Here is a 14918-nt window from a genome sequence, read left to right on the forward strand (position 1 = left end):
CACACAAGAAGATACAAAAATTTTCGACATGACGTGAAATTAAAAATATGTTAAATAATGAGAAAATATAATACGTGATAGTAACACATTCCATTTCATCATATATTAATGACAATTTAGACTTAGACAAAAAAAAAAAAGAAAAAGAAATAAGCTTTTACCGTATAATTTCTGCAGCAGCCTGACCTTTTCGTTTGGCAGGAAAATGGAGGGAAGGGGAGGAAAATGCTGTGCGTTATATGTAAAGCATTATTCTAATTCTAATTAAAATGAAAAATAAAATGCAATATTTGAATCCATCATATCAAGTTTTAACCTAGTTCTTCTTGTCATTGTTATGAGCATCTAATAATTTTATCCTGGCCAAAAGCATCTAATAATAAATTTATATAAATTAATAATATCAGTTAAAATTAATTATGCATTGTAAAATATCGAGACTATCCTATAAAATACTCCTCTGGTCTTTAATATAGGATCCAATTTTTGAGTTGGTTTTGGTTCTAAATATAAGACTCATTTCTCATATTTATCAATTTTCTCTAAATTACCCCTATAAATACTCCCTCAACTACAATCAAGTAGAAGAGGGAGAGGGGGTATTAAGAAAGATGATTATGATGTTTTAGGAAAAATATGTCAATTTTCTTATAATTAACTAATTTACCTAACTTCCTTAATCTAATCAAATTAGTTAAATGGGTCTTACATTAAGGACCGGAGGAGTATTACTTAGAAGAGTTTAGTTTATTATTCAGAGAATTTTATAGTTAGTTAGTGGTATTTGGTGGGAAAAAATAATATTTTATATAAAATATGTTATACTATGCAAAATAGCAAGAGTATTAACGATCCTTCTCCCTCTTTTCTTGCCAATGGATTGGTTCTCTTTTATAGGGCCACAAGCGGCGGAAAATATATGCCCCACGATTTGGCGGGCCTCATCTCACCCACTATAATATAGAAACCCCACACTATAATATTATCATAAAATTATAAAATAAAATAATAAGAAAAATAAGGATAAGATGACATATCTTTTTTTTTTTTGCCATGGATAGGATGACATATCTACCCCCAGCCTTGCCGCTCACTTTCTCCCGCTACACTGGCATACAACCGTAAATTCAAGCATCTTAGCTGTCAAATGTCAAACCATGCCACAACCAGATAATACTACTATTGGCTTCCGTTCGTCATCTTCGCCGTCAGCCTAGCCTCTCGCCCGCTTCCCCGGCCCTTCTTTGTTTACTTTCTCCCTTCATCGTCTCAACTTCTGCAGTGTTTCTTTACCAAATTCTTCCTTGAAGGTTGTGCTCATTTTAGCGCTTCGCATCCCTGCCCGAAATCACCCTCTTTCTCTCTCTACATTTCTCTTTCTCTCTCTCACGCATGCTCACTGTTGGACTCTACTTAGACCTCCCTCTTAATTTAGCGCTGTGCAATTATCAAACCTTTATTCTTACTCGCTCACTCTCTCTCTCTCTCCCCCTCCCTCGCTGACTCTTTTTCACCTTTTTTCATTTGTCAGTGTCGCACCTTCTGTGCGCTAAATTTGATAGGCAATTCCGGCAGCACCTCCACCCAGATCTGAATCTGCTGGCTTGAGATCCATTCCCTTTTGAATTCAGCAATGGAGGAAGCGCTGGAACTTGCGCGCACCAAGGACACCAAGGAGAGGATGGCCGGGGTGGAGCGCCTTCATCAACTTCTGGAAGCTTCCAGAAAGAGCCTAACTTCGTCCGAGGTTACATCCCTCGTCGATTGTTGCTTGGATCTCTTGAAAGACAACAACTTTCGGGTCTCTCAGGGTGCACTTCAATCTTTGGCGTCTGCTGCCGTGCTCTCTGGCGAGCATTTCAAACTTCACTTCAATGCGCTTGTTCCTGCAGTCGTTGATCGCTTAGGGGATGCCAAACAACCAGTTCGTGACGCTGCTAGAAGACTCTTGCTTACTCTTATGGAGGTACTTATCTTTGATGTCCTATCGTTGTCTCTTGCTCATCCTTCTCTCCTATTCCATTCATCCTTCTCTATTACTCCATGTTTCGATAATTCTAATTGAACTCGAAGTCTGGCAACAGCTAGAGTGGGGAAATTGAAAGGATCTACTGCGATTGAATAATGCATTCATTTGATGGATTTGTAAATGGTTTTTCCCTGTTTCTTTATTCCGAATAAGGAAGAATATTAAGTTGGGTGGCCATACAACTTATATTAGTTTATGCTTCCTCATTTCTGTGGCAGTGAAGTTTCTACTCCTGTGTAAGTCCAAGGAATTATTAAAACTAAGAGAGCGAGCAATGGCAAATTTTGTGAAGAGAAATCCACGCGAAAATAAGAGAGATATAAAAGACATGCTAGCTCATGTTGTTGCAGTCATTTGTAATATTAATTTACTTGACGTGAGTTTAAACAGATTAATAAAAAAGTGAGAGCAAGAATAAAGCTGAGCGTATTGAAAGGTAGCTCAATGACATCAAAACCCAAACAAGTGATAGAGAAGGTTCCAGTTTTCAATGTTTGATTCATATGTTTAGTCAGTTTTGCTCAAAAAAAATGTTTAGTCAGTATTCTAACCAGCCTCGGGAGAATGAAAATTCTGATGGGTCACTTAATGTTGACTGCCACTTGCTTGACTATAGGTTTAGCGATTGTCTAATGACTCTTGCAAGACATCTGGATTTTTATACCCGAATTGTGACCTTGACCATGAAAGCTCTTCTGCCTGTCATGCAATTATCAATTCAATAGGGATGTTGCATGTACATATTACTGCAGTAACAGAGGTTTGGTTATATTGTGAAATTGATGATCATGTACGCATTCAAGGTAGTATTCTTTCGCACACAACCTATGCATAAAGATAGGTCTATATATATACCAAAAAAGGACAAAAGATAGGTCCATAGAAAGCTGATCCGGAAGCTAGCTATTTGAGTAGATTGTTGCTGAGCATGTTATTGAGGATTGAGAGAGCAGGGAGCTTCTGTCCTTCTTTCCTTCTAGTTGATTTGCTTCATTTTGTCCATCCAGTCAAGATAGCGGAGTCTGGAATCTTGATTTCTTGCTAATCTTATTTTTCTGCTCCTTGCTTATTCTTCTGATTAGGGTCATGTTGCTTCTAGATATGCCACTCAAAAAGCTCTTCTGCGGTCAAATCCTTTGTATGGAGAGCATCACTTAACATGATTAACCCAAATGGCTGTTGGTTTGCAGAGCTTATGCAGCACTTTCTTCTGACATGTGTGTCCTGTTAGGCCTGATTTAGGAACTGTTTCACTTTACCTCTACATTAACAAGCACCGTCTTATCTTTGGAACATTTTTCCTCATACAAAAGTACTCTGGAGTCTGGAGTTGTTTGTGTTTCATTTTAAAGGCTTTGATAATAAGAATGCGATGTTGTGCCAATTTGCAGCTTATTGATTTTTTGTTCTATGCCATAGAACTGTATTGGATTTATGGCTTCCATTTGGTGCTCTGTGCTTGGGGTTTTTATGGGAGTCTCTATTTCTAGTATGTAGATTGGTCAGCTTTACTGCCTCACAAGCTATTGAGGTTTTGCTCTCCTTGTTTTACTGAGGTTCTCTTATCTTCGAGTAGTGTGTATTTTTGTCATCTCTATAATAAAATTTCTCTTTTATCCTAAAAAAGATCCTTTGAGAAATATGTTAGTTGACCTACAAATGAATATTTTACCCGTATGCATTTTCTTTTTAAAGTAAAGAGATTAGCTGATTTTTTCTGCATGTTTGATTACGCTATGTTCTTGGCCCCACTTGATTTTCTTCCATTGTGATATGTTCATTTTATTGTTCTATAGGTTTCTTCTCCCACAATAATTGTGGAAAGAGCTGGCTCCTTTGCCTGGATGCATAAAAGTTGGAGAGTCAGAGAGGAGTTTGCACGGACTGTCACCTCTGCAATTGGTCTATTTGCATCTACCGAGCTTACCCTTCAGCGGGTTATTCTTCCTCCAGTATGTTTATTGAGACTTAAAAAACGGAACTTAGCTTTTACATGGTTAGATGTTTCAGGATGTGATACTAACCCTTTTCAATAATCGTCAGATTTTGCAGTTGCTCAATGATCCAAACCCTGGTGTTAGGGAAGCAGCTATTTTGTGCATTGAGGTGGCTATAACATCTTGTCTTATTTTAGTGTTCTTACTCTCTAAAGGGCTTGGCTGTACTTTTAGGTTTATGCCTCTAGACAAAAAAAATGTGGTTTATGTCATATCACTTTGTACTCATAATGGATTTGTGTCAGTAAATCTAATTTTGCGATTGATGTGCTCTGTTTCTTTTAAAAGTTTGCAGTTTTTCTACTTTCATCAAATTTATTCAATCATGTAGTGTGAATTTTTTGATTGAATTATGTCAGAGTCCAACGTCCCTTGTCTATTCAAGAAAGACACGTATGGATAAGGCTTGAAGTTATGTATGGGTAGTTATGCAGACTTACGTTATTTTAACTTCAATTATTTTCAGTTTCCTGTCTTATTTGCTCTGTCATGAAGTTAGGAGGTAGTTATGTCCAGTTATTGTACTGTTAGACTATTTAAGCTACGCATGTATGCAGTATTATGGATGGAATGAGTATTATTCAGTATATCTTCTTTGTCTCTATCTAGAATTACAGATCCTGGTTCTAGATATTCTTCTCTTCCTCCCTTCCCTTTTCTCATATCCTCACACTCTTCTTCTAAATTCAACTTCTAAATTTAGAAAAGGGAAGACAAAATTTTAACTATCTTCATGGTACAATAAAGAAAAGTTGTTTTGCTGATCTCCTCATATCGAAATGATTTCTTCATAATTTTTAATTAGTTTGAGATCTTCCGCTTTCAGGAGATGTATGCTCAAGCTGGACCCCAATTTCGTGATGAACTTCAGCGTCACAATCTTCCATCATCTATGGTAATTTTAAAAAGAAAAAACTACTTTTTGTTTCATTGTTGTCTATTGGACAATCATTGCATGTGATTTTGACCTTGAATGTCCTTTTATATTATTAACTACCGTGAGAGATTTTATTATTTCAGTTCTTTTTTATCACAATTGTTTTAGGTTAAAGATATTAATGCCAGGCTTGAGGGCATTCAGCCAAAAGTTCGCTCCTCAGATGGCATTGGAAGTGGTTTTATTGGTGGGGAAATTAAGCCTTTGAATGCTAATCCTAAGAAAGGTAGCCCAAAGGCTAGAAGTTCATCAAGGGAGACATCACTTTTTGGAGGTTAGACTCTTTTCAGTTTTTGGATTGTTAATGCTATTCTGATTTAGGGGGTGTTTGGGATTGTATAAAAGTGCTTTTCAAAAGCACTTTTCCACAAAACGAGACAAACTCCTCTACATATTTACTTTGTATACCGTAAAAGCATTTTTAAAACCATGGCTTGGTTTTTATCCGAACACCCCCTTAGTATTAATGCAATTCTTGTTGGAGGCTCGTGTTGTCTGTATGTTCTTCCATATTTGTCCCCCTCCAATGCTCATTGATCTCTTTAATCATATTTATACCTTGTTTGTGATGTATGCCTTTGAGGTAATCTCCTCTCTACTACAAATTGCAAACTTTGACAGCACAGATAGTTTGAATTTTGTGAGTCTGATTTGCTTTCTGTGATATTATTTGTCTCAGCATGCCTGATCAGATTTTTAGGTTTTCTTACATATGAGGAATACATTTCCAAATAAATCTAAATGCGTAATGGTGATTATCCTCTATTTTGTTTCAATCAGTGTCTCTAAATTTTGGGATTCTTGTGTCTAGCATGCATATTTTGAAACTGGGATGAATCCACAAATTTAGCCTGAATGAATATTGTGAATTAACCTTGATTCCATAGCAGTTATAGAATCTGGCTAGTTTTAGACTTAATTTCTTAATTTTTCATATGCTTCCTTTCTACCGCAAGCAACTTTAAGATTGTAACATCATACAAGTGCAAACCACACATTTTGGGCAAATTGAAATGATTTTGATAGTGCTGGAGTGATGTGAGGGGAAAGGCATGATATGTTTAAAACTGTTAAAAAAAGATTTATGCCTGAAAAGTTTTTCGAGTCGACATTTTGTTACAGATACAGAAGGATGCTGTCCTGGCTGAACCATTTGTGTTCTTATGCATGCCTTCTTTATATGCTAAATTGTTTTCTCATTATAAGCAGGAGAAGGTGATGTCACAGAGAGACCCATTGATCCTGTCAAGCTTTATTCAGAAAAGGAGTTAATCAGGGAATTTGAAAAGATTGCATCAACCCTTGTGCCAGAAAAGGACTGGTCAATTCGAATTGGCGCCATGCAAAGAATTGAGGGTCTTGTTTTGGGAGGTTAGCGTTGCTCACTCTTTCAGTAGTATGTATATAGTTACGTATGCTTGAAATATGAATGTTTTTGGATCCTGCTCATTTGGTATTGTACATTCAACTGTTTAGATGTGAATTGTGATACTGTAAGGGCATTTCAAGTCTAAAAGGTTCTGATCATTTGTCAATATAGAATATGTGTGATATGAGATCAGTGTGACGGATGCCTGTGGTGATGTTTGTATTGAAATGAATTGGGTTGGAGTATTTAATTGTAGCCCTTTAATTCGGTATATAACCTTTGTACACTAAATTATGGCATGCAAGAATTGTGAAAATGAATATGTTTTTTGATAAATGATATAAAATGAAAATCTGGGTACTGGTAAGGCTGTAAATTATTGTCATTAAGTGCTAACCATCAACCGTCTATTAAGTCTGACAAGTGAGTCTATTTGGCTATCAAAAGCAATATTTGAACTGTTCAATCATGTTTCAATGCTTTTGAAATTTTATCATCTACCAGAGTTTTTCTTTTCCTTTTCCTTGTCTGTTAATTATTTGTGGAAAAATGGCTTTATTTTCTCTCTTTCTTTTGTTTTCAGTGAGATATGTACTGCATTTTTTTTTTTGGGGTTTTTGGTCTGTGGTGCCATGTTAGAACCTTTTTTTTTTAAATGACTCTGTTAGGTGCTGCTGACTATCCATGTTTCCGGGGACTCTTGAAGCAACTTGTTGGGCCTTTAAGTGTGCAATTATCTGATCGAAGATCTAGCATTGTGAAGCAGGTTCATGAACATTTCCTTTTGCACTCATTCTCCTTTCTATCCTTTTTACTGGCCCTGTTTCTGTTTGCATGACGTGTAAATGCTTCCACCGTTAAGATAATATATATGGAATATGAATTCACCGTTCAAAAAAAATATGAAGAAGAACGAACATATAGGAGGATGAGAATTTAGAAGAGTCCAAGCAAATTGTTTGGTTGCAATTTCTTTTCTCTCTATATATATATTTCGATCTCTTTATACGTTTTGGTAGCTAAAATTGGAATCTTGTCTAGAAAGACAGTATGGTTATTTTTATTTAAGTCCAAGGCCTTTCTCAATGCGTCAATCTCCTTTAACTTCTCATGATTCTTTTCTCTGTTGGTTTTTTTGGTTTTGCTATAGGCTTGCCATCTATTATGCTTTTTGTCAAAGGAACTCTTGGGTGATTTTGAACAATGTGCTGAAATGTTCATACCGGTGAGCATTATGTTTTATCTTTGATTTTCATGATTGTGACATTTTCAGAAAGTTTATTAATTCTTGGTTTGATAATCAGGTCCTTTTCAAGCTGGTTGTGATTACTGTACTTGTGATTGCAGAGTCTGCAGATAACTGCATAAAAACGGTAATATATATCTGCTCAAGCAACATCTTAATTCTTAAGTAATTCTTCCCATGTGCCATATGTTAATTTCACCTTTGCCCTGTACTTTTTAGATGCTGCGTAATTGTAAAGTTGCTCGTGTGCTTCCTCGTATAGCTGATTGTGCAAAAAATGATCGCGGTGCTGTCCTTCGTGCAAGGTATGAACTGTCATGTTACTGGAATAAATTTGTGGCAGTTTTTATAATTCTTTAATTTCTTTTGTATTGTAGGTGTTGTGAATATGCTCTTTTGATATTGGAACATTGGCCTGATGCTCCCGAAATACAGCGATCAGCTGATTTATATGAGGATATGATAAAATGTTGTGTATCAGATGCAATGAGTGAGGTACTTGATAGTCTCTGGCTGATGTTTCTTTAATTATGAACCGTGCATCATGTTTGCCAAATTTGATTTGCTGCTCATTGTGGTACCTTTCATTCCTTGCTTATGAAGAATTCACATGTAAATTCCATGCTATGACTTTCGTATTTATTACCTGATTGGCATTTTTAATTATTGTTTTATTCTTTTTCCTTCTAGCTAGACTAAATGTAGTCGCTATTGTGCAAAAGAAAGCAGGCTGGTAGATGCCTATCAGTTGAAGTTGTGGGAAGCGATGGTGGTTCTCCTAGCATATATATAAACCTTAGGCAAAACTCTCTTACAATTTCTAACATGATAAATTGCAAGAGTCGTACTGAAAATTTAAAAAATCGTTCAGTTTCAAGAACAACTGAGAATTCAAGATTTTGGAAACTTGGGAAACAGAGAAGTGTGACGTAGGTTAGGGTCAGGGTAAATTTAGAGTAGGAATTGTTAGATTGAAGGGTTAATATATTGGTAAAACTGAAGTGATTTGGAAGCAAGAGGGCTTGGATTAAGGGATCAATTGGTGGCTGTTCAGACCTAAAGTTGGATGGAGTACTCTGTGTGTGTGTATGTATTCTTTCTTTGCTTTAAAAGAGTCTGTGACTTTTATGGGATCAGTTGGTGGCTGTTCAGACCTACAGTCATGGTTAAAAAGCTGTTTGAATTCCGCCCCTCAAGTTGTAGTTCAGGTTAATGAATTATGATTGTTCACTTTTTATTTTTCCTTTTAGTTTATCAAATTTTCTTGGTCTTAGAGAAATTTGTTGGATATTTTGTTGACTCTGATTGCACTATTGCTGACAATTATATGTGTGAAAATGGCAATGACTGGAGTATGAAACTTGGTAGGTTCGATCAACTGCAAGGATGTGCTATAGAATGTTTGCAAAAACTTGGCCTGAGCGTTCACGCCGCCTATTTTCATCCTTTGATCCTGTTATTCAAAGGGTATGTGCTTATGACCTTAAAACACACAAATCTAACTTTATTGCAATGCGTAAGTAATTTTTTCCCTTAAATGCTGACTTGCAGTTGATAAATGAAGAGGATGGAGGAATACATAGGCGGCATGCCTCACCTTCGGTACGTGATAGAGGTGCATTGCTGTCATTAAGTAGTCAGGCCTCTGCTCCCTCAAGTCTACCTGGATATGGGACTTCTGCTATTGTTGCTATGGATAGAAGTTCTAGTTTATCATCAGGGGCATCTGTTTCTGCTGGTATTACTCAGGCAAAGTCACTTGGTAAAGGTACAGAGCGTAGCTTGGAAAGTGTGTTGCATGCAAGCAAACAGAAGGTCACTGCTATTGAAAGTATGCTCAGAGGTTTGGATTTATCTGATAAGCATAATTCATCAGCCCTCCGCTCATCAAGTTTGGATCTAGGTACCAAATAAGTTTGTCTTGTAGTTGTTTTACATTCTATCACAGTCTTTATTGCTTCTTGTCATTCATGGCATTAGTAGTAGAGCTCTTTAAACTATTTGTGAGCGGCTAAATTTTTTTCTTATTGCCCCTAGCGCAGGAGTTGACCCTCCATCATCTCGTGATCCACCATTCCCTGCTGCTGTCCCAGCATCTAATCACATGACAAACTCTGTGACCACGGAATCAACTGTTTCTGGTGTCAATAAAGGTAATAGTCGAAATGGTGGTTTGGGTTTGTCCGATATAATCACTCAAATTCAAGCTTCCAAAGATTCTGCCAAGTTATCATATCATCATAATGTTACTATGGAGCCTTTATCAGCACTTTCATCATACTCCAATAAAAGGGCTTCTGAAAGGCTTCAAGATAGAAGCTCTATTGATGACAACAGTGACATTAGGGAGGCTAGGCGGTTTATGAACCCACACAGTGATAGGCAGTATATGGATGCAACTTATAGAGATGGAAACTTTAGGGATTCACAAAATAGTCATGTGCCTAATTTCCAGAGACCATTGTTGAGGAAAAATGTGGCAGGGCGAATGTCTGTTGGAAGGAGAAGGAGTTTTGATGATAGCCAACTTTCCCTTGGAGAGTCGTCCAATTATACAGATGGACCTGCATCTCTTCATGAAGCCTTGAGTGAAGGACTTAGTTCAGGTTCTGACTGGTCTGCTAGGGTTGCTGCTTTTAATTATCTTCACTCATTGTTACAGCAAGGTCCAAAGGGGATACAAGAAGTAGTCCAGAATTTTGAGAAAGTAATGAAGCTTTTTTTTCAGCACTTGGATGATCCTCACCATAAAGTTGCACAGGCTGCGCTCTCAACACTTGCAGATATTATTCCAGCATGCCGAAAGCCCTTCGAGAGTTACATGGAAAGGATATTACCTCATGTGTTTTCTCGGTTAATTGACCCTAAAGAGCTTGTTAGGCAACCAAGCTCAATGACTTTGGAAGTTGTTAGCAAAACTTACAGTGTAGATACTCTCTTACCTGCATTGCTCCGCTCACTTGATGAACAAAGGTCTCCCAAAGCAAAGTTGGCTGTTATTGAATACGCAATCAGCTCCTTTAACAAGCATTCAATGAATCCTGAAGGTGCTGCCAATGCTGGAATCCTGAAATTATGGCTTGCCAAGTTAGCACCATTGGCTCATGACAAAAATACAAAGCTCAAAGAGGCAGCAATTACATGCATTATATCAGTGTATTCTCACTTTGATTCTACTGCAGTCCTAAATTTCATCCTTAGTTTGTCAGTTGAAGAGCAAAATGTGTTGAGGCGAGCCCTTAAACAATACACTCCTCGCATCGAAGTGGACTTGATTAACTTTTTACAGAGCAAAAAAGACAGGCAGCGCTCTAAGTCTTCCTATGACCCATATGATGTTGTAGGAACATCCTCAGAAGAGGGGTATGTTGGTGTGTCTAGGAAAGCTCATTACCTTGGAAGGTATTCTGCTGGTTCCCTTGATAGCGACAGTGGTAGGAAGTGGAGTTCCCAAGACTCGACCCTTGTTAAACCCAGCGTTAGCCAAGCAGCTTCTGGTGAAATTCAGGAATTTTTGCATCAGAATCATGAGACTGATTTTGATAAGGCTAGTCTTGGTTCAAAAACCAAGGACCTTGCATCCACAGTCAATCCTATAAGCCAACACCAAACTAGTCAACTTGGGCATATGGACAGTAGCATTAACTTTGAGGGTCTTTCAACTCCCGGTCTGGATGTAAATGGTCTGACATCTGCAGAACATTCAAATGTTACTGAAAGCTTTGGAGATAATAAAGAACACCCTTCTGAATTGGACCATGATCATCACTCAGCTGAAATTATGAATATTAACTCCTTGACTGACACAGGTCCCAGCATTCCTCAAATTCTTCATATGGTGAGTTAATGTGGCAAACAGAATGAGTTTGCTTTTCTTTTCTTCTTTTTTAAAGTTGTTTTAAGATGGTTCTAGGAAATGGAGAGGGACACGGAAGGAGAATGAAACATTTTTCAATACTAAGAGAAATCAAAGAATAGAGCATAAAATAAATTAATAAAACTAATTCATTAAGAAATAAAAGAACTCCTTTTAACCCATAAGGAAGCTGAGAGCCTGAGTCTCTGTCCTGCTGGAGATGTTGATGAAATCACTCAAAAACTGTTGTGCACTGATCCTTGAAATTTTGGTGTCCAAACCTTTTTCAAGACCTTGATAGTGATTGACAGTAGAGAATCAAAGGAAATGGGACAATCCTGAAACATTCTCATAAAAGCGTGCAACTTGTTCTGGAAGCTGCCAAGCACTTCACATTGTAAAAACTAATGTCCAATGATGATAGGACAGAAGCTTTGTAGCAGATCATCCTTTTTTAATAATTACATTCTTCATCGTTGGACAAGTGATAAGATGTACCTATTGTTTTGTAACAGGTATGCAGTGGGGGTGATGGAAGCTCTGTTTCAAGCAAGAGGACTGCACTTCAACAGTTGGTTGAAGCTTCTAGAGCAAATGATCATTCTATTTGGACCAAGGTATGTTTGGTTTCATGTTGATTATCTCTCGTTCTGCCTTCAATTTGTATGATTGCCAATGGTTCTTAACAGTGCAAACTGTTTTGGAATGGAAGCACCTGTTCACTGAAGTTCATCATATTGATTGTGATTGTGCAGTTGCAGTTTTCATGTCATTCTGTTGTGTTTGCTAGTTGATATGGCTCTACTTGGTGCTAAATATTTGTATAAATAATAGAAAATGCTGTTTTATTCTTCAACTTTAGACATCATCCTTCATCATAAAATCATGTTAAATTTCTTTGGGTGTCTCCAATGCCTTAGTCCCTTCTGATCGATATGAAATTGAAGATGTGTGTGTGTGTGTGTGTGTGGGGAGAACTTATTACGTGAATGCAAGCAAGTTGAAAATGAGATTAGTAGACAGATATAATTACTGAAATAAGAAATCTGTGACCAAATCCTTTATGAAAGATGTGAAGTTCTGTACCTTGCATAATCGTAGTTTCATGGTGAACTTGCAGTACTTCAATCAGATTTTGACAGTTGTGCTTGAGGTGCTGGATGATTCAGATTCCTCAATCAGAGAGCTTACTCTATCATTAATAGTTGAAATGCTCAAAAACCAGGTTTTTATTACTTGCCATATAGTTGGATTATAGCCTTGCTCAATCCTAGGCATTTTCGGGACTGACATTAATAGAATATGGGGTTGGCTTTTACATTTTGTCGCTTCCAGAAAGATGCCATGGAAGATTCAATTGAAATTGTAATTGAGAAGTTGCTTCATGTTGCCAAGGATATTCATCCCAAGGTAACTGGATTTGTTCTGTTTTGTGTGTGTGTGTGTGTAGGCTCTGTTTCCAATCTCAATCTGTTTCATCCCTTATTCAGGTCTCAAATACGGCGGAGCACTGCCTGAACACTGTTTTATCTCAATATGATCCATTCAGATGTTTAAGTGTAAGTATTTCTTAGTTTACCATTAGAGCCGTCTATGTTACTGCTAATGTGGTTGTGGAAAAGAAAACAAAGGATTGAGGGCAGGAGGGGAGTTTTTTGGTTGATATAAAAGCTGATGCTCAGAATTGCGAATGTTTCAGGTTATTGTCCCTTTACTGGTTTCTGAGGATGAGAAAACTCTTGTCACTTGCATAAACTGCTTGACGAAGGTAATTGACTGAAGAACTTTTGTTAATCTTGCATCTGACGGATGATTTCTATAAACTATGTTTGAAACTACCTCCACATTGTGACATACTATCCTTCCCTGTTCTTCAGCTTTTGGGCCGACTCTCTCAGGAGGAATTGATGGCTCAGTTACCTTCATTTCTGCCTGCGCTTTTTGAAGCTTTTGGAAACCAGAGTGCTGATGTTCGTAAGGTACATGGATCTATAGTCGTGCATGTGTATTTACATCCGTATGTGTATTTTGCTTCTACCATTATTCTCATTCTATGCTAATGGTGGGTGGCACAGACTGTTGTTTTCTGTCTGGTGGATATATATATCATGCTGGGGAAAGCATTCTTGCCATACTTGCAAGGGCTTAACAGCACACAGTTGAAGTTGGTCACAATTTATGCAAATCGAATTTCACAAGCGAGGACAGGAGTGGCGATTGATGCCACCCAGGAGTAGGTGGTTTCTTGAAGAAAACTCAGTGGGTTTGGGGTGTGTTCTAATTCATTGTTGTGTATTCTGTATATTGCGTGCATATTTTTTTTGAGGTGGTTTTCCCTGTGTCCTCCCTCATCTGTTTATATATATATATATATATTCACATTCACCATGGATTTGAGGAGTGCTGGTGATGGGGGATGCAGTGCGTTAATTACATTAAAATGGTTTTGGCCTTTTGGTGATAGGTTGATAGGTTTTGCAATTATTTGGATATTCTTGAATTTTTAGTTTTCTACATTGTTGTGGGGTTATTGCCTTCCAACCTGTAATTTTCAGTTCAAATGATAGATGTTGTGTTGTGGCCTTGTGTTGAAAATATAAAGGATGCTCTCAGTTTGTCTGCCTCCGTCAGTAATTGCTGGCCATCGTCGGATTTTTTTAATTCTGTTGCTCTTGCCTGAAACTGAAAGGCACCGCCATCCCACCGGGAACGTGTTCGTTTCTTTCTTTTTTTGGTAAAAGAGAGGGCCCAAGGCCCAAAACGAGAGTACGAGACTAAAAAGTGAAAAAGACAAAGGGCGAAACGAACAAAACAGGAACAGAAGACGAGACCACCACACCGAAAACTGAACCCTTGCCTCTCCAACTCGACATCTACTTGGTCCCTTTAACCAGCTTCTGCTCTTAACTGAACTAGGGGTGAGTATTCGGTTTTTCAGTTCGATTATTAGTAATGATTGAATAACTAAATAGAACAAATTTTAAATACCGAATCGAAACCGATAACTGAACTAACCGAAATTGAATTAATCAAAATATTTCGGTTTGGTTAACCGAAATATATAAATATAAAAGTGATTTTAAATTAATAATAATAAAACACAATTACAACCATTAATTATTAAATATTTCATCATTTAATGTGATTCATTATAAGAATATTTATTATAACCATATTTATTAAATATAAATATATTTAAAGAGTTCACATAAACCTATATATATATTTATTATAATAATATTTATTAAATATAAATATATAATATATTTATTTCGGTTTTTTGGTTATAACTGAAATTTTGTTTCTACTAACCGAACCGAAAACTAGGGGTGAGTATTCGGTTTTTCGGTTCGGTTATCGGTGATAACCGAACTAACCGAATAACCGAATAGAATAAATTTTAAAAACCGAATCGAAACCGATTAACCAAACTAACCGAAACTGAATTAACCGAAAATTTCGGTTCGGTTAACCGATTTACCGA

At 37.1% G+C, this 14918-nt stretch overlaps 1 protein-coding gene across 4 annotated transcripts; it reads left to right on the top strand.

Annotated features, from left to right (window-relative positions):
* Positions 1-1206: 1206 nt before the first annotated feature.
* Positions 1207-14052, top strand: LOC114734682 (CLIP-associated protein-like). 4 transcript variants are annotated; one of them, XM_028922332.1, is made up of 22 exons: positions 1207-1401; positions 1532-1966; positions 3826-3981; positions 4073-4135; positions 4853-4921; positions 5072-5237; positions 6173-6334; positions 7001-7098; positions 7483-7557; positions 7637-7705; positions 7798-7883; positions 7956-8073; positions 8947-9045; positions 9130-9481; positions 9621-11416; positions 11950-12051; positions 12555-12659; positions 12770-12844; positions 12925-12993; positions 13134-13202; positions 13312-13413; positions 13510-14052. In XM_028922332.1, the coding sequence occupies exons 2-22, from the start codon at positions 1634-1636 to the stop codon at positions 13669-13671; spliced, it is 4326 nt and encodes a 1441-aa protein (XP_028778165.1). In that variant the 5' UTR covers positions 1207-1401; positions 1532-1633; the 3' UTR covers positions 13672-14052. The 4 variants fall into 4 exon arrangements, with proteins under 4 accessions (XP_028778165.1, XP_028778158.1, XP_028778169.1 ...); XM_028922336.1 differs by having other exon boundaries at positions 1208-1310; XM_028922325.1 differs by having other exon boundaries at positions 1207-1966.
* Positions 14053-14918: the final 866 nt, after the last annotated feature.

Source organism: Neltuma alba, unplaced genomic scaffold (genome assembly GCF_004799145.2).
Source record: "Neltuma alba isolate B1F8T4 unplaced genomic scaffold, ASM479914v2 tig00002642_pilon, whole genome shotgun sequence".
Taxonomy (NCBI): domain Eukaryota; kingdom Viridiplantae; phylum Streptophyta; class Magnoliopsida; order Fabales; family Fabaceae; genus Neltuma; species Neltuma alba.

Excerpts from the sequence above, each read along its gene's own strand:
- LOC114734682 (XM_028922325.1), top strand. The coding sequence starts at position 1,634 with ATGGAGGAAGCGCTGGAACTTGCGCGCACCAAGGACACCAAGGAGAGG. Across the intron at positions 7,706-7,797 it reads CAGATAACTGCATAAAAACG|ATGCTGCGTAATTGTAAAGT; the intron begins GTAATATATATC and ends TGTACTTTTTAG. Across the intron at positions 12,660-12,769 it reads TTGAAATGCTCAAAAACCAG|AAAGATGCCATGGAAGATTC; the intron begins GTTTTTATTACT and ends TGTCGCTTCCAG.